Source organism: Pseudophryne corroboree, chromosome 9, assembly GCF_028390025.1.
Source record: "Pseudophryne corroboree isolate aPseCor3 chromosome 9, aPseCor3.hap2, whole genome shotgun sequence".
Taxonomy (NCBI): Eukaryota; Metazoa; Chordata; class Amphibia; order Anura; family Myobatrachidae; genus Pseudophryne; species Pseudophryne corroboree.
The window spans coordinates 8,468,195-8,488,086 of NC_086452.1; the positions used below are offsets into that span (position 1 = coordinate 8,468,195).

General features: G+C 50.8%; 1 protein-coding gene across 4 annotated transcripts in view; it reads left to right on the plus strand.

Moving 5' to 3' along the window:
• Positions 1 to 19,892, plus strand: part of COL24A1 (collagen type XXIV alpha 1 chain) — a 767,149-nt gene that overhangs the window by 470,454 nt on the left and 276,803 nt on the right. For all 4 annotated transcript variants that reach the window (XR_010186531.1, XM_063938932.1, XM_063938934.1 and 1 more), the window contains exons 33-34: positions 7,550 to 7,603; positions 9,937 to 9,990. Coding sequence is in view for 3 of the 4 variants with exons in the window: in XM_063938932.1 (XP_063795002.1) it covers positions 7,550 to 7,603; positions 9,937 to 9,990 (108 nt within the window). In the remaining variant the exon portion in view is untranslated. The remainder of the gene's footprint in view (positions 1 to 7,549; positions 7,604 to 9,936; positions 9,991 to 19,892) is intronic.

A 19,892-nucleotide genomic window follows, 5' to 3' on the forward strand; every position in this document is an offset into this window, starting at 1 on the left:
TGTAACTGGGTGAGTGACCTGTATGTAACTGGGTGAGTGACCTGTATGTAACTGGGTGAGTGACCTGTATGTAACTGGATGAGTGACCTGTGTGTAACTGGATGAGTGACCTGTATGTAACTGGATGAGTGACCTGTATGTAACTGGGTGAGTGACCTGTATGTAACTGAATCAGTGACCTGTATGTAACTGGGTGAGTGACCTGTATGTAACTGGATGAGTGACCTGTATGTAACTGAATCAGTGACCTGTATGTAACTGGGTGAGTGACCTGTATGTAACTGGATGAGTGACCTGTATGTAACTGGATGAGTGACCTGTATGTAACTGAATCAGTGACCTGTATGTAACTGGGTGAGTGACCTGTATGTAACTGGGTGAGTGACCTGTATGTAACTGAATCAGTGACCTGTATGTAACTGGGTGAGTGACCTGTATGTAACTGGGTGAGTGACCTGTATGTAACTGAATCAGTGACCTGTATGTAACTGGGTAAGTGACCTGTTAGTAACTGGGCGAGTGACCTGTATGTAACTGGGTGAGTGACCTGTATGTAACTGGGTGAGTGACCTGTATGTAACTGGGTGAGTGACCTGTATGTAACTGGGCGAGTGACCTGTATGTAACTGGGTGAGTGACCTGTATGTAACTGGATGAGTGACCTGTGTGTAACTGGATGAGTGACCTGTATGTAACTGGGTGAGTGACCTGTATGTAACTGGGTGAGTGACCTGTATGTAACTGGGTGAGTGACCTGTATGTAACTGGATGAGTGACCTGTATGTAACTGGGCGAGTGACCTGTATGTAACTGGGCGAGTGACCTGTATGTAACTGGGCGAGTGACCTGTATGTAACTGGATGAGTGACCTGTATGTAACTGGATGAGTGACCTGTATGTAACTGGGCGAGTGACCTGTATGTAACTGGGCGAGTGACCTGTATGTACCTGGATGAGTGACCTGTATGTAACTGGGGGGCAGATGTATTAACCTGGAGAAGGCATAAGGAAGTGATAAACCAGTGATATGTGCAAGGTGATAAAGGCACCAGCCAATCAGATCCAATATGTAAATTAACAGTTAGGATCTGATTGGCTGGTGCCTTTATAACCTTGCACATATCACTGGTTTATCACTTCCTTATGCCTTCTCCAGGTTAATACATCTGCCCCTGGATGACAAGTGAAAGGGGGAGATTTATCAAAGCTTGGAGATAGATAAAAGGGTCTATGAACTAAGCGTTGGAGAGAGATAAAGTGGAGAGAGATAAAGTACCAGACAATCAGCTCCTAACTGCCATGTTACAGTCTGTGACAGTTGGGAGCTGATTGGCTGGTACTTTATAACCTTCCACTTTATCTCTTTCCAAGGCTTAGTACACATACCCCTTTACCGCTGTCCACTCTATCTCTCTCTGAAGGTTGGTACATCTCCCCCTCGTGTTTTGCACTTGGCAGCAGAATGGCGGATTCCTGATGGTAATTTGCAGTGTATTTCCACAGCGCACATTGGCCCTCATTCCGAGTTGTTCGCTCGGTATTTTTCATCGCATCGCAGTGAAAATCCGCTTAGTACGCATGCGCAATGTTCGCACTGCGACTGCGCCAAGTAACTTTACTATGATGAAAGTATTTTTACTCACGGCTTTTTCTTCGCTCCGGCGATCGTAATGTGATTGACAGGAAATGGGTGTTACTGGGCGGAAACACGGCGTTTCAGGGGCGTGTGGCTGAAAACGCTACCGTTTCCGGAAAAAACGCAGGAGTGGCCGGGGAAACGGTGGGAGTGCCTGGGCGAACGCTGGGTGTGTTTGTGACGTCAACCAGGAACGACAAGCACTGAAATGATCGCACAGGCAGAGTAAGTCTGGAGCTACTCTGAAACTGCTAAGTAGTTAGTAATCGCAATATTGCGAATACATCGGTCGCAATTTTAAGAAGCTAAGATTCACTCCCAGTAGGCGGCGGCTTAGCGTGTGTAACTCTGCTAAATTCGCCTTGCGACCGATCAACTCGGAATGAGGGCCATTAGACGCCAGGCAGAAGATATGGGATGTAGTGTTAGGAATGGGGTCTGGCCGTGGGACCGGGGGCTCAGGGCATCATTATTGTAACACTTAATATAACACTTTTTAACAGCTTAATCACTACTTCTCACCTATGTAACACTTGTAGCACTTACACTATGTAGACAGAAGTGATTGGGCGCTGGCAGCAGATCAGCGAGATGTTACTGACGCCAGTACTCTGTAGTTGCCCCCTGTGTAGTGATTACTGCAGATGCCATTCTTGGCAAACTGTCCACAAGTTCCTGGGTAACAGCAGGCGTTAGTTTTGCCATTATGCCTTCAGTACTGCGACACTGAAGAAGGCCGAATCACTGAAGAAGGCCGAATCAGCCTAGAACGCACCCGTCCTCCAATTCATCCCAGAGGTTCTCAGTGGAGGATCTGGACTCTGAGCTACCAGTCCATCCGGGTTACCGAATCTTCTGTGTACCATGCCAGCATCGCTCTGGAAACATGACAGGTGGCGTTGTCGTCCTGATAAAACCATTTGTCGTTTCTCAGAGTTACCGAGAACATCTCTACACTTCTCAGAATTACCGGGAACATCTCTACACTTCTCAGAGTTACCGGGAACATCTCTACACTTCTCAGAGTTACCGGGAACATCTCTACACTTCTCAGAGTGGGGGGCATTCCGAGTTGTTGGCTCGTTATTTTTTTGTCGCAACGGAGCGAATAGTCGCTAATGCGCATGCGCAATGTCCGCAGTGCGACTGCGCCAAGTAAATTTGCTATGCAGTTAGGTATTTTACTCACGGCATTACGAGGTTTATTCTTCGTTCTGGTGATCGTAATGTGATTGACAGGAAGTGGGTGTTTCTGGGCGGAAACTGGCCGTTTTATGGGAGTGTGCGAAAAAACGCTACCGTTTCCGGGAAAAACGCGGGAGTGTCTGAAGAAACGGGGGAGTGTCTGGGCGAACGCTGGGTGTGTTTGTGACGTCAAACCAGGAACGAAATTGACTGAACTGATCGCAGTTGCCGAGTAAGTGTGGAGCTACTCAGAAACTGCTAAGAAGTGTCTATTCGCAATTCTGCTAATCTTTCGTTCGCAATTTTAAAATGCTAAGATTCACTCCCAGTAGGCGGCGGCTTAGCGTGTGCAAAGCTGCTAAAAGCAGCTAGCGAGCGAACAACTCGGAATGACCCCCAGTTACCGAGAACATCTCTACACGTCTCAGAGTTACCGGGAACATCTCTACACTTCTCAGAGTTACCGGGAACATCTCTACACTTCTCAGAGTTACCAGGAACATCTCTACACTTCTCAGAGTTACCAGGAACATCTCTACACTTCTCAGAGTTACCGGGAACATCTCTACACTTCTCAGAGTTACCAAGAACATCTCTACACTTCTCAAAATTACCGGGAACATCTCTACACTTCTCAGAGTTACCGGGAACATCTCTACACTTCTCAGAGTTACCAGGAACATCTCTACACTTCTCAGAGTTACCGGGAACATCTCTACACTTCTCAGAGTTACCAAGAACATCTCTACACTTCTCAGAGTTACCAAGAACATCTCTACACTTCTCAGAGTTACAGAGAACATCTCTACACTTCTCAGAGTTACCGAGAACATCTCTACACTTCTCAGAGTTACCGGGAACATCTCTACACGTCTCAGAGTTACCGGGAACATCTCTACACTTCTCAGAGTTACCAAGAACATCTCTACACTTCTCAGAGTTACCAAGAACATCTCTACACTTCTCAGAGTTACCGAGAACATCTCTACACTTCTCAGAGTTACCGGGAACATCTCTACACTTCTCAGAGTTACCAGGAACATCTTTACACTTCTCAGAGTTACCGAGAACATCTCTACACTTCTCAGAGTTACCGGGAACATCTCTACACTTCTCAGAGTTACCAGGAACATCTCTACACTTCTCAGAGTTACCGGGAACATCTCTACACTTCTCAGAGTTATTAAGAACATCTCTACACTTCTCAGAGTTACCAAGAACATCTCTACACTTCTCAGAGTTACCGAGAACATCTCTACACTTCTCAGAGTTACCGGGAACATCTCTACACTTCTCAGAGTTACCGGGAACATCTCTACACTTCTCAGAGTTACCAGGAACATCTCTACACTTCTCAGAGTTACCGGGAACATCTCTACACTTCTCAGAGTTACCAGGAACATCTCTACACTTCTCAGAGTTACCAAGAACATCTCTACACTTCTCAGAGTTACAGAGAACATCTCTACACTTCTCAGAGTTACCGAGAACATCTCTACACTTCTCAGAGTTACCAGGAACATCTCTACACGTCTCAGAGTTACCGGGAACATCTCTACACTTCTCAGAGTTACCAAGAACATCTCTACACTTCTCAGAGTTACCAAGAACATCTCTACACTTCTCAGAGTTACCGAGAACATCTCTACACTTCTCAGAGTTACCGGGAACATCTCTACACTTCTCAGAGTTACCGGGAACATCTCTACACTTCTCAGAGTTACCGGGAACATCTCTACACTTCTCAGAGTTATCAAGAACATCTCTACACTTCTCAGAGTTACCAAGAACATCTCTACACTTCTCAGAGTTACCAAGAACATCTCTACACTTCTCAGAGTTACCGAGAACATCTCTACACTTCTCAGAGTTACCGGGAACATCTCTACACTTCTCAGAGTTACCTGGAACATCTCTACACTTCTCAGAGTTACCGGGAACATCTCTACACTTCTCAGAGTTACCGAGAACATCTCTACACTTCTCAGAGTTACCGGGAACATCTCTACACTTCTCAGAGTTACCAGGAACATCTCTACACGTCTCAGAGTTACCAGGAACATCTCTACACTTCTCAGAGTTACCGAGAACATCTCTACACTTCTCAGAGTTACCGGGAACATCTCTACACTTCTCAGAGTTACCGAGAACATCTCTGCACGTCTCAGAGTTACCGGGAACATCTCTACACTTCTCAGAGTTACTGGGAACATCTCTACACTTCTCAGAGTTACCGGGAACATCTCTACACTTCTCAGAGTTACCGGGAACATCTCTGCACTTCTCAGAGTTACCAGGAACATCTCTACACTTCTCAAAGTTACCGAGAACATCTCTACACTTCTCAGAGTTACCGGGAACATCTCTACACTTCTCAGAGTTACCGGGAACATCTCTACACTTCTCAGAGTTACCGGGAACATCTCTACACTTCTCAGAGTTACCGGAAACATCTCTACACTTCTCAGAGTTACCGGGAACATCGCTACACTTCTCAGAGTTACCGGGAACATCTCTACACTTCTCAGAGTTACTGGGAACATCTCTACACTTCTCAGAGTTACCGGGAACATCTCTACACTTCTCAGTGTTACCGGGAACATCTCTACACTTCTCAGAGTTACCGAGAACATCTCTACACTTCTCAGAGTTACCGGGAACATCTCTACACTTCTCAGAGTTACCGGGAACATCTCTACACTTCTCAGAGTTACCGGGAACATCTCTACACTTCTCAGAGTTACCGAGAACATCTCTACACGTCTCAGAGTTACCAGGAACATCTCTACACTTCTCAGAGTTACAGAGAACATCTCTGCACTTCTCAGAGTTACCAGGAACATCTCTACACTTCTCAGAGTTACCGGGAACATCTCTACACTTCTCAGAGTTACCGAGAACATCTCTACACTTCTCAGAGTTACCGGGAACATCTCTACACGTCTCAGAGTTACCGGGAACATCTCTACACTTCTCAGAGTTACCGGGAACATCTCTACACTTCTCAGAGTTACTGTGACCAATCATTACACCTAGCAGACCCGCACCAAACCAGCTGACACAACCCCACAGTATAACGCCACCACCTCCATTATGTACTGTAGGGGGTGTAGATCATAGGGTCAACAGTGACTAGGTCAACAGTCATTAGGTTGACCACTATTGGTCGACAGTGACTAGGTGGACTCCTGAAATAGGTCGACATGAGGTTTTTTTTTGGTTGTTTTCTTCATACAGTGACCGGGATCCCCAATTAGTGCACCGTGTCCCCTCGCTGCGCTCGCCATGCTTCGGGCAAGGTTACTATACCCAATCGTAGTCCATATCGATCGGAAAGTATGAAAATGTACAAAAAATGAAAAAGAAAAAAAAAAGTGAAAACGCATGTCAACCTTTTTGTGTGTCGACCTAATGACCGTATCCGCTGTGAGCTAATGACAGAGGCGTCACTCACCTCCTTAACACACGGTGCGTCGGCTGAAAAAAGGGGCGGGGCTTCACGGTAATAGGCAGGGCTTAATTAGAGGGGCGGGGCTTTGTGAGTGGCACCTGTTTTTAGTCCATTGAAGGACCGAAGAGGGGGCAGGGCTTTGCGGGAAGGAGCGGGGCTTCGTGTCCCGACACCCATTTTTTTTGTCACTTGGGGGGTGTGGGAGGTGCGGGCTGACTCCCGGGGAGTGCTGTCCCTGCAGTGCCAGGAGCCGAGTGCTGCACATAATGTAACAGTGCAGCACTCGGCTCCTGTCACTGAGCAGGAGCCGGCATTTTGGTGTCACCCCTCGGTGGGTGACACCCGGGAGCGGGCCGCACCCCCCTTGTGACGCCATTGGCTAGTGATGTATCTGAATGTTTTCACACAGTCTGTCTTTATTGAGTCACAGAGTACGTGATAACGTTACCGTGTGCAGGAGAATTTGCATTTTCCATTTCGTATGCAGTTACAGCCGCAGTCTTTACCTTAATCCTGTGACTGAGACCACTGCTGCAGAAGGAGGCCGCACAATTAGGGTCATTCTGACCCAATCGCACGCAGCAGTTTTTCGCAGCGGTGCGATCGGATCTGAACTGCGACTGCAATGCGCAGTCTCGTCGCTGCCTGGCGATGGGAAACGCCAGGCAGCGTGGGTCCTTGCGAAGAAAGCGATCGCAGCGGCGACCGCAAGGTGATTGACAGCAAGTAGGCGTTTCTGGGTGTCAACTGACCGTTTTCTAGGAGTGGTTGGAAAAACACAGGCGTGTCCAGGCGTTTGCAGGGCGGGTTCCTGATGTCAATTCCGGTCTCGGACAGGCTGAAGTGATCGCACAACGTTTTCTTTCCGCTCTGTTTATGTATCTGCCGCTCTGCGACCCCGGAATCCGGTAGATTAGCTTCCCATTTGTAATACATGGCTTTGGTTTCATAGTAATTTCATCACAAATAGGGCTTCATGTGGAATGTACAAAGAGTATGGAGTAATTCACAGCAGATTTACATAACGCATTGAAGTTCATTTTGGCAGAATTATAGCAGATGTTTATAATTTGTTCAATTACCAACCAAATGTTCTCAGGGTCAGACCATCAGACCCCACAGGCCTGTCACTGCGCTGTAAGTATAGGCAGGAGGAAGCTCTGTGATGTCCCTGGTGCGGGAACGGGACGCTGCCTCAGACAGAACTTGTTTTATCATCTGAAAATTGACCAAATGCCTTTTCTAATATATAATATATTGTTTCATTCAATTGTTAGGGACAAAGGGGACCACAAGGAGACTCAGGTCCAGCTGGAGAAACAGGCCCAGAGGTGAGTCCACCCGTGTATGCGATATGACCGTTGTGTCCACCTTTTACAGCTGTGTAGCGAGGGATAGGGTGCAGCACTAGAGGGTAACGTTATAGGAAGGGAGGGTTAGGCTGCGGAACGGGAGGGTTAGGCTGCGGAACGGGAGGGTTAGGCATTGGGGGGAGAGTTACGCTACAGGAAGGGAGGGTTAGGCATTGGGGGGAGGGTTAGGCTACAGGAAGGGAGGGTTAGGCATTGGGGGGAGGGTTAGGCTACAGGAAGGGAGGGTTAGGCATTGGGGGGAGGGTTAGGCTACAGGAAGGGAGGGTTAGGCATTGGGGGATGGTTAGTGTTAGGCTACAGGAAGGGAGGGTTAGGCATTGGGGGGAGGGTTAGGCTACGGGAAGGAAGGGTTAGGCATTGGGGTGAGGGTTAGGCTACGGGATGGAAGGGTTAGGCATTGAGGGGAGGGTTAGGCTAAAGGAAGGGAGGGTTTAGGCATTGGGGGGAGGGTTAGGCTACAAGAAGGGAGGGTTAGGCATTGGGGGATGGTTAGTGTTAGGCTACAGGAAGGGAGGGTTAGGCATTGGGGGGAGGGTTAGTGTTAGGCTACAGGAAGGGAGGGTTAGGCATTGGGGGGAGGGTTAGGCTACAGGAAGGGAGGGTTAGGCATTGGGGGATGGTTAGTGTTAGGCTACAGGAAGGGAGGGTTAGGCATTGGGGGGAGGGTTAGGCTACGGGAAGGAAGGGTTAGGCATTGGGGTGAGGGTTAGGCTACGGGATGGAAGGGTTAGGCATTGAGGGGAGGGTTAGGCTAAAGGAAGGGAGGGTTTAGGCATTGGGGGGAGGGTTAGGCTACAGGAAGGGAGGGTTAGGCATTGGGGGATGGTTAGTGTTAGGCTACAGGAAGGGAGGGTTAGGCATTGGGGGGAGGGTTAGTGTTAGGCTACAGGAAGGGAGAGTTAGGCATTGGGGGGAGGGTTAGGCTACAGGAAGGGAGGGTTAGGCATTGGGGGATGGTTAGTGTTAGGCTACAGGAAGGGAGGGTTAGGCATTGGGGGGAGGGTTAGGCTACGGGAAGGAAGGGTTAGGCATTGGGGGGAGGGTTAGGCTCAAGGAAGGGAGGGTTTAGGCATTGGGGGGAGAGTTAGGCTACAGGAAGGGAGGGTTAGGCATTGGGATGAGGGTTAGGCTACAGGTAGAGAGGGTTAGGCATTGGGGGAAGGGTTAGTGTTAGGTTACAGGAAGGGAGGGTTAGTTTACAGGAAGGAGGGGTTAGGTATTAGAGGGAGGTTAAGTGTTAGGTTACAGGAAGGAGGGGTTAGGTATTTAGGGGAGGGTTAGTGTTAGGTTACTGGAAGGGAGGGTTAGGTATTTAGGGGATAAAGGTCAAGGTTAGGCTACGGGAAGGAAGGGTTAGGCATTGGGGGGAGGGTTAGGCTACGGGAAGGGGAGGGTTAGGCATTGGGGGGAGGGTTAGGCTACGGGATGGAAGGGTTAGGCATTGGGGGGAGGGTTAGGCTAAAGGAAGGAAGGGTTAGGCATTGGGGAAGGGTTAGGCTACAGGAAGGGAGGGCTGGGCATTGGGATTAGGGTTAAGATTAGGCTACTCGAAGGAAGGGTTTGGCACCAGAGGGAAGGTTAGGGGTACTCACCACTAGAAGTGCCACATGATCAGCTGTAAGTCATTGCCATCTGACCGCCAGACTCGGAAGGCACCACTGGAGCCGCTAGATCCGCCAAACCAGATAATTCACAACTGCACCACTGGGAATGTCATGTTGACATTTCATTAGTGTCAACATGATGAATGTCAGTGTCGACGTAGTGAAAGTCAGGATAATATACTGTACCAAACCTTTTTTGCAAACATTACTCAAAGGTGCAAATGGGACTCAGGCCACAGCAGGGAGTAAGAGCTGCGCATTGTACATGAACAGACGACAGTTACTGCATGAGTGTCTGTCAGTGAGGTCCATGGACTGTCTCTAATGTCAGCTCACAGGTCCATTACCAGGCATTTACTGTACATCTGTAATTACATGTCACTCACGTGATCTGCAGTATAAAGACAGAATGAGCAGAGGATAGGCTCATAGCCTTGTTATCCTCTGGACATTATTAGTGTTTATAGGTGTAAATGAGAAGGAGATTCGCTGAAGCAGGAAGAGGAATTACTGAGCAAGCTCTGCTTTGCCATTTCAGCTTTTTGACCCATTTCATCTATTGCCTACTTGCAGAGTGCAGGACAAATGTGAGGTTGGAGAGTATTTCAGAGACCGTATCCTAGATCCAGACCTTTTGCTCTTCTCATTGTGATCCTATACTGACATTACATCATTTGTCTTCTGCAGGGAGCACCTGGAACGGAGGGTGAAGTGGGTCCTCATGGGGACCCGGGCATAAAGGTTGGTACTTGTAGTCCTGTGCATGGTTGGGAGAAGTCTGTCTGTGGTCTGAAGGGAAATATTCCCGCGGACGCAGTCTACCAATCCACAAGGAAGTAGGCACGCCAACGAGGCTGCGCATTTCCTGGTGAATTCATAGGATGCATCCGCACCAGTATTGGTACCCCCAGTAAATGGTGTGTGACTGACAGACTGCTTAGTAAATACCCCTCATCAACATTCTCCTTTTTCTGGCAACCTTGTACCTTAAGAAATAATTGTCACCCATTAGCATTGGAGTGTAAAGATGCGTCATATTGTGCGTCCTACCGTAAGCTACATAATGGCCCTCATTCCGAGTTGATCGCTCACTAGCTGATTTTAGCAGCAGTGCACACGCTAGGCCGCCGCCCTCTGGGAGTGTATCTTAGCTTAGCAGAATTGCGAACGAAAGATTAGCAGAATTGCTACTAAATAATTCCCTGCAGTTTCTGAGTAGCTCCAGACCTACTCCTACACTGCGATCACCTCAGTCCGTTTAGTTCCTGGTTTGACGTCACAAACACGCCCTGCGTTCGGCCAGCCACTCCCCCGTTTCTCCAGACACTCCCGCGTTTTTCCCTGACACGTCTGTGTTTTTTAGCACACTCCCGGAAAATGCTCAGTTACCACCCAGAAACACCCCTTTCCTGTCAATCACTCACCGATCAGCAGAGCGACTGAAAAGCGCCGCAGAATCCACAGCAGAACTGCTACGTTTTTAGTTAAATAACTAAGCGCATGCTCGCTGTGTACCATGCGCATGCGCATTTAGCAACAAATCGCAGCATAGTGAAAATCGGCAGCGAGCGAACAACTCGGAATGACCCCCTATGTCCGATGTTACGGAGCACGAGGCTGCAGAGCTTCTCGGCCAGTCACAGACGTCCACAGCGCCTGCTAATATCTGCAATGGTTTATCAGAATCTGGTGCAGTATTCCACAGGTTATTATACTCAGCGAGGACCTGCGGGGACATAGAATGATAGAAAGGTGCAGGTTCCGAGCTGGGAGCAGAGCAGAATAAGGCAGTAACTATGCACATTGGTAATAACATGCTGCGCTTATTCCTAGCATTATTATTAATAACAGTTATGTCTCTAGTGCACACGTCTTCCGAGGCCCTTTACAAATGATATTTCTCTGGCAAGGCCGGGGGACACTGGGACATGGGATTGCTGTGGGGCTGGAGCTGGCACTTACACTCGATTGTAGCTCTAGAAGTAAGCTCGGCCCCCTGCCGCCCCACAGTGCCAGCCTTCTCCAGGTGTCTGTGGAGATAGGGCTCGCTTTATGTGATAGTATTGTATTTATTTGCAGCATGTAGCAGTGCGCAGGGGGAGTGTACTGGCGGCGAGAGCTGCGTTCATCTCGCCACGTACAGCTGTGTATGTGTGATCAGAGGGATCCCCCAACACTCTGTCCTCACTGGAGGCCTCTTGGGGCCGGGAACTGATTGTGTGTCCCACGGTTGTCACTGCGTTTAGAATGTTTACACACAGGGCCTTTCCTGTGCAGGGTTCAGCGTCCTTAGCAATCCGCTAGGTAAAACTTGGACGGTTGTCTCAAGTCTGTTTTAATAAATTCTGAGGTTGTGATATGATTTTTCCTGGCTGCAGCAGAGGTGCCTTGCGCTATAAGAGCTTCTGCCAACGTTACCGTCGCTGGGCTTCATGATGATTTGTAGGACAGCTTTGTGGTGCAGCTAACTGGGTGTCCGGCTGTGCAGGACAGTGCTCAGGTAGATTTTTAAAGATAATCACACTTGTTATCAAGGGAGCGCAAATAATAATAAAATATACAAGCTCTTTATTTAAAAAAAAATATATATAGACAGAAAAAACCACAATCAATAAAATGCAATGGAGTCAACATACATAGGCACCACTATCCATATCTATATGTAATCAGTATCTATTTCATATTGCCCTTGATGACAACGGAATGTCTATTAAAATGTCCAAAAAATCCTCCTGGATACAGCTGTTGTAATTTAATCGTTACTTTCCAATTGTAATTGATACTTTAAATTCTTTCTTGTGGATGAACAGCAACAGTTGTAACCAACGCCTCTTATTATATCTTTTTCTGCAGTTAAAGTTCATATGTAACTCACGTGAGTATTGAAGGAAAGCAGGGGGAGAACGCTGTGATGGTTGTTGAAACACAGCGGTATGCTACGACCCCCGTTAACCGTGGCTGGATCTTATTGGCACTCGCGGTCGGGATATTCCTCCCCCTGCCGTGGGGTAGAGACCTCCTTTTGCTCGGTCTCAAATTGCTTTTCCCCTTCACCGCTGTCTTTGCATCAGACGTCCGCCGTAATGTAGCTTGTTCATGAACGGGCTTATGACCTCAGCAATCAGAGTGTCCGGTAGTCACCTTCCTTACGCGTTTCTCCGCTGTTACCCAAGAGCAGTTTCGTCAGAGGAACCGCTCTTGGATAACAGCGGAGAAACGCGTAAGGAAGGTGACTACCGGACACTCTGATTGCTGAGGTCATAAGCCCGTTCATGAACAAGCTACATTACGGCGGACGTCTGATGCAAAGACAGCGGTGAAGGGGAAAAGCAATTTGAGACCGAGCAAAAGGAGGTCTCTACCCCACGGCAGGGGGAGGAATATCCCGACCGCGAGTGCCAATAAGATCCAGCCACGGTTAACGGGGGTCGTAGCATACCGCTGTGTTTCAACAACCATCACAGCGTTCTCCCCCTGCTTTCCTTCAATACTCACGTGAGTTACATATGAACTTTAACTGCAGAAAAAGATATAATAAGAGGCGTTGGTTACAACTGTTGCTGTTCATCCACAAGAAAGAATTTAAAGTATCAATTACAATTGGAAAGTAACGATTAAATTACAACAGCTGTATCCAGGAGGATTTTTTTGGACATTTTAATAGACATTCCGTTGTCATCAAGGGCAATATGAAATAGATACTGATTACATATAGATATGGATAGTGGTGCCTATGTATGTTGACTCCATTGCATTTTATTGATTGTGGTTTTTTCTGTCTATATGTTTTTTTTTTTAAATAAAGAGCTTGTATATTTTATTATTATTTGCGCTCCCTTGATAACAAGTGTGATTATCTTTAAAAATTGGTCTATTATTGGTAGAACAGTACTACCTATGGGAGCAGCATTTTATAATATATGGTGAAAATTAATAGATGTATAAAGATTAAATAAGCAACAAATTGGTGTAATAGATAAGTTTTGATAGGAGCGCTGGGTTCTATATATATATATATATATATCTACATTTGGTTATATATATGTATAGACTTTATAAATTCAGTGCTCAGGTAGCTCACAGGGTTTCAGCTACGACCATCTTGGTTTCTAAGGCCCTTTAAATCCAAGCGTGAAGGAGGGCAGCAAAGAAGTCTTTCAGCTAGCACAGGATACTATTCTTCCCAACCGCTGGCGAAGAACTTTTCTTGTAACTGCCCCTGACAGCGGGATCTGCAATTCTAGGTTTTCATTCATCCTTTCAGGGTGCAGTGTCCACCAGGAGTCACTCTGCCCCGCGCCATTTCTTTCTCAGCTGGGGATTGGCTTCCCAGGCACCCAGATGGTCTACTGTGCGCTCTGAAAGGGATCACTGGACGGGGGAGTTTTCACTCCCCCACTTCGGCAAACGAGATGTTTATACATGTCGTCGCTACGGCTTCTTGCTTCACCTCGGTAATGAGTACATCTACCCAGTTCACAGTTACTCCAGAGGCCTAGGTTCTGAAATCATTCGCAATGTTTGACTTCACAGATCTGCCATCGCGAGGGGTCATTCCGACCCGTACGCACGCAGCGGTTCTTCGCTGTGGTGCAAACGGGTCGGAACTGCGCGTGCACGGCGGCCACAATGCGCACGTGCGTCAATGCCCTGGCGGGCAGCGGCCAGAATAAAGAAGAAAGTGATCGCTAGCACGATCGCAAGAAGATGGACAGCGGGTAGGTGTTCCGGGGCGTCTACTCACCGTTTTCCGAGCGTGGAAATCCGAACGCAGGCATGTCCAGGCGTTTGGAGGGTGGATGTCTGACATCAATCCCGGGACCTTCGTCGCTGGATCCGTCGCACAGGGTAAGTAGGTCTGACCCTGGTCTTGTTTTCCAGGAAACTTTTAGCATAGCAGGGCTGCACAAGCGATCGCAGACCTGCTACGCTAAAATACACTCCCCCATAGGCGGCGTCAAGTTGATCGTTTGAGCAGCAAAAAGTTGCTACGTACGATCAACTCGGAATGAGGGCCATGGTGCGTAATTACTCCAGTTTCACCGCTGAATGGAAAAACTGGTGTACTACTCCATCGGTTCGGAAGTGGAACGTTTCATTCCAGCCAATCTTAAATCTTTGTGCTTGGAACACCAGGTAGTGGTTAGTTCTTTTTCTAAAAGAATCTCCAATCGGTAATTCACAGCTTGGAGGCCAACAATGGATTGGCCTCACTACACGTTAGGAGGCATATCTTCATGTTCTTCTTTCATGTTCATCCTTCTCCCCTACGTTTTGCAGGCCTTGCCGTTCAATATAGCCATGGCTCCATGTGTTTTCACCCAAATGAAATCAGTGATGGCGAGCTTATTGCGTGTAAACGGTATTATAATCATACCTTCCTTAGAAAGATTTCGGAAAGGTCTAACTTACTTTAATTAATTGTCAGCGCCTTCAGTTCTGGGGGTAGTCTTCGTCACCTTTCTCCAGTGAGTTTCAGAGCCTCGACCGTCAGTTTTGTGGTGCATGAAATTGTTGGGCATGATGGTCACCACCTTCAACACCATTCAGTACGCAGTTTCACTTGCAGGAGTTCCAGTGGGTAATTCTCCAAAATTGGAAGGGTTAATATGGCGCATCCAGAATTAATGAATGATGGTACTCCCAGTTGCTCCACACTGTCCATGCAGGTTGTGGTACGCCAAGATTCTCCTAGGGCCGCTAGGTCTTAGGTGGCGTCTTCCACTTAGGCCGGACCTGCTGCAACAAGGTCTGTTTCTACATGAGGACCTTCCTTGGTTAGCTTTACCAGCTTGGCTTTTGTCGTTTCTCTCTCTCGGTAGTCTGTACTATGTTGCAACCCCGGAAAGAGATCTCGTCTCGCGATTACCTCACAGTTTACTAAGTCTACATCTTGTGGTGTGAACGGAAGACGATTCATACCATCAAGTTTTTCCCCTCTCTTTTCTTGGCCTTCCTTCAGGGGGTTTGGAGGCCGATTTACAGGCTCATTCTGTGACAGTACAGATATTGGCAAGTGAAGTGGAGTGAGTCACCGCACCCGAAGTGAGGCGAGCAAAGCATTTCAACAAATTTGGGTAATATGTGTTTAAAAACACCAAAAGAATAAAATAAAAAAATTTGACTTTTTCATGTTGGCTTTTTGACCCTGTCGACCTTTTGGACGTCAACTTTTTAGAGGTTGAACTTTTGATCCTGTCGACCTTTTGGATGTCAACCAGAGGCGGCACCAGGTGTGGTGACACCCGGTGCGCACCCCTGATGTACTGCCGCGATCGCGGCAAAAAAAAGGGGCGTGGCCTTACAGCTAGGGGGCGTGGCTTCGCGGGGATACTGGTATCGTCACTCTGGGGGCGTGCCCAGCATCTCCGGAGATGCTGGGCTTCCCCCAGAGACGGTCTCAGTGTGCTGTCGGCTCCTCTGCTATGACAGGAGCCGGGTGCTGTAGCGGAATTTCACACTGCAGCACCTGGCTCCTGTCACTACGGAGGAGCTGACATTTGGTGTCACCCCCTCCAGGTGTCACACCCGGGTGCGGGCCGCACCCCCCGCACCCGCCTTGTGACGCCACTGATGTCAACCTTTCACTGTCTATGTAAGGATGTGCCCTGTGGGCACATCTGTGTTGTCCCTAGTTGGGGACAGCGCTGGGGCAGCTTGTCTGTCCCCAGCGCTGGGTGCGTGGCGGCGGCGGGTGTCCGGTGCAGGGATTACCCTTTTCCCTGCACCGGACCCCAGGCTGGAGGGTTTGAATGTTGGCGCCCTCCGGGAGCCAATCGCGGCTCCCGGAGCGGCAGCCAATAGGAGAGAGACGCGGCGAGCCAATCGGCGCTCGCCGCGTCATAGGCCCCGCCCCCGGCGTCTGACGTCAGACGCCGGGCGGGAGCCAGAGCGGAGGACGACGGCGCTGAGGAGCGGGAAGAGGAGAAGACGTCGCGGGCGGGAGCCGAAGAGGACAGCGCGCGCGCAGAAGAGCGCGAAGAAGGAAGAGGAGCCGGACAGGAAACAAGGACTGCGTGGAGGAAGACGACGACGGCCGCAGGGAGAGGAGCTCCGGTGGCCGCTGAAGAGGCCTGAAGACTCCAGCCCTGGGAAAGAAGATGTCCAGCGGCGGCTGGACGCGGCGATGCGACGGCGGCGCCGCTGGCCAGGACGGGCCAGCGGCCGAAGAGGGCACCGGAGGCCCCCGGGTTAGGTAAGGCCTCAGTGAGGCATCCTTCCCCCCTCCCCTTTTCCTCCCTAGACCACCAGGGACAGGCATTAGGCCCGAGGGCACAAGTCAGGCACTAGGCCTGTGGCGCAGTTAGGAGATTGGGGGTCATTATTCTGATTAGGTGGTTTGGGCATTAGGCCCAAGCCACCCAACCTCTGCGGCACCAGATAGGCAGGCACTAGGCCTGGGGGGCACATGTTGGGCACTAGGCCCATGAGGATAGTCAGGCCACCGGCCTGTGGGCACAGTTAGGCGGGCATTAGGCCCGAGGGGCACGTTCAGGCACTAGGCCTGTGGGGACATTAGAGGGCGCTAGGCCCTAGTGGATTTGTGGCCAATTAGGGATATGAAAGGTGACCCTGGGCACAAGGCCCAGGTCACCCAACGGGCGGCAAGTTAGGCGGGCGCTAGGCCCGTGGGCAAAGTCAGGCCTGTGGGCAGTTAGGGGGCGCTAGGCCCAGCGAAGCAGCGTTTCCCTGAGGTGAGTAAAGGTGGTACTGGGCGCTAGGCTCAGGCCACCCTGAGAGTACGGTAGGTGGGTGAGCTGTGCGGTCCCCACTACTGGGTGTTCTGGGTCGGGTAGATAAAGGGACAGCACCGTTTTATGTTGTAACTCCGATAGTGTGTTATATGTTGTTACCGTGCAGGGCAAAGTGTATGTGTTGTGTAAGTTGTGCATAGTTGTGTTGCACCACACCCACAGAGCTAGTTTGAGGGCTCCGCTGTTGTAGATAGTATAGGGTGTGACACTAGGTCAGAGTTAGGCCCTGCACGGCTGTTTCTCTTTGCCTCCTTACAGGGACCTGTAAGTGGAGAAGATCGGAGTGCAAGACTCGTGACGGTGAGTAGCATCCGTGTACGTCTGTCCCTTGTTTGTCCCCGAGCGCCGGAGTTAGGATTGCTCACGGACGTGAGAATCCCTTTCATCACACTACGTGCGAAAGCGCGAGTGTGTGAAAGCTGGGTAGCTGAGGCTTTGTGCCGGTGATGACCATTCACCCAGCCGGTGAAGGTCGCAGCCACCCCTGGGGTATCCCCTGTTCCACCGGAAGAAGGGTCGATACCCCTTTGATGTAAACCCTTCTCTCCTCAGCTAGGTCGTCGGTCAGCTCCGAGAGGGAATCGCCGTGTCCGGATCCGAGTGAAGATTTCCAGGTCCGTTGAGGGTTCCGGTACCTGAGTGTGAGAGGTGCGGCGCGGCCTGCGGGTGCGTGTGGTGGTGCCTGCTGCCGTGCAGGTGTAGACTCGGTACTCACCAGGCGCCGCTCGCTCTCACCTTCAGGTACCGGAACCCTCAACGGACCTGGAAATCTTCACTCGGATCCGGACACGGCGATTCCCTCTCGGAGCTGACCGACGACCTAGCTGAGGAGAGAAGGGTTTACATCAAAGGGGTATCGACCCTTCTTCCGGTGGAACAGGGGATACCCCAGGGGTGGCTGCGACCTTCACCGGCTGGGTGAATGGTCATCACCGGCACAAAGCCTCAGCTACCCAGCTTTCACACACTCGCGCTTTCGCACGTAGTGTGATGAAAGGGATTCTCACGTCCGTGAGCAATCCTAACTCCGGCGCTCGGGGACAAACAAGGGACAGACGTACACGGATGCTACTCACCGTCACGAGTCTTGCACTCCGATCTTCTCCACTTACAGGTCCCTGTAAGGAGGCAAAGAGAAACAGCCGTGCAGGGCCTAACTCTGACCTAGTGTCACACCCTATACTATCTACAACAGCGGAGCCCTCAAACTAGCTCTGTGGGTGTGGTGCAACACAACTATGCACAACTTACACAACACATACACTTTGCCCTGCACGGTAACAACATATAACACACTATCGGAGTTACAACATAAAACGGTGCTGTCCCTTTATCTACCCGACCCAGAACACCCAGTAGTGGGGACCGCACAGCTCACCCACCTACCGTACTCTCAGGGTGGCCTGAGCCTAGCGCCCAGTACCACCTTTACTCACCTCAGGGAAACGCTGCTTCGCTGGGCCTAGCGCCCCCTAACTGCCCACAGGCCTGACTTTGCCCACGGGCCTAGCGCCCGCCTAACTTGCCGCCCGTTGGGTGACCTGGGCCTTGTGCCCAGGGTCACCTTTCATATCCCTAATTGGCCACAAATCCACTAGGGCCTAGCGCCCTCTAATGTCCCCACAGGCCTAGTGCCTGAACGTGCCCCTCGGGCCTAATGCCCGCCTAACTGTGCCCACAGGCCGGTGGCCTGACTATCCTCATGGGCCTAGTGCCCAACATGTGCCCCCCAGGCCTAGTGCCTGCCTATCTGGTGCCGCAGAGGTTGGGTGGCTTGGGCCTAATGCCCAAACCACCTAATCAGAATAATGACCCCCAATCTCCTAACTGCGCCACAGGCCTAGTGCCTGACTTGTGCCCTCGGGCCTAATGCCTGTCCCTGGTGGTCTAGGGAGGAAAAGGGGAGGGGGGAAGGATGCCTCACTGAGGCCTTACCTAACCCGGGGGCCTCCGGTGCCCTCTTCGGCCGCTGGCCCGTCCTGGCCAGCGGCGCCGCCGTCGCATCGCCGCGTCCAGCCGCCGCTGGACATCTTCTTTCCCAGGGCTGGAGTCTTCAGGCCTCTTCAGCGGCCACCGGAGCTCCTCTCCCTGCGGCCGTCGTCGTCTTCCTCCACGCAGTCCTTGTTTCCTGTCCGGCTCCTCTTCCTTCTTCGCGCTCTTCTGCGCGCGCGCTGTCCTCTTCGGCTCCCGCCCGCGACGTCTTCTCCTCTTCCCGCTCCTCAGCGCCGTCGTCCTCCGCTCTGGCTCCCGCCCGGCGTCTGACGTCAGACGCCGGGGGCGGGGCCTATGACGCGGCGAGCGCCGATTGGCTCGCCGCGTCTCTCTCCTATTGGCTGCCGCTCCGGGAGCCGCGATTGGCTCCCGGAGGGCGCCAACATTCAAACCCTCCAGCCTGGGGTCCGGTGCAGGGAAAAGGGTAATCCCTGCACCGGACACCCGCCGCCGCCACGCACCCAGCGCTGGGGACAGACAAGCTGCCCCAGCGCTGTCCCCAACTAGGGACAACACAGATGTGCCCACAGGGCACATCCTTACATTTCCCCCCCCTTTTTCCTTTGTAGTCCCTACAAAGTTCCTCACGACGCCCATTGTCCGCGGGTCAGGGAATTCCGAGGTCCCTCCGGCGAGGGTGCATTCGGGGGCCCAGCCTGGACCAGCTGTGACCCCACATCCTTCCTCCTCCAGCTCCGGGTTCCTCTTGCGTCCTGACCTCCATCGGCGGATCCTCTGGGGGAGTGGCATCTCCTCACGGTCGCTTGACGTTGGCCACCAAGGGGAATCTTCTTCCACGGGGACAACAGTCACCCACTCTTGGCCTCCGATATCGTCTGTGGCTTCGTCCCTGTCTTCCGGGTGTGGTATCGACCACCACCCAACAGCGGAATCCTC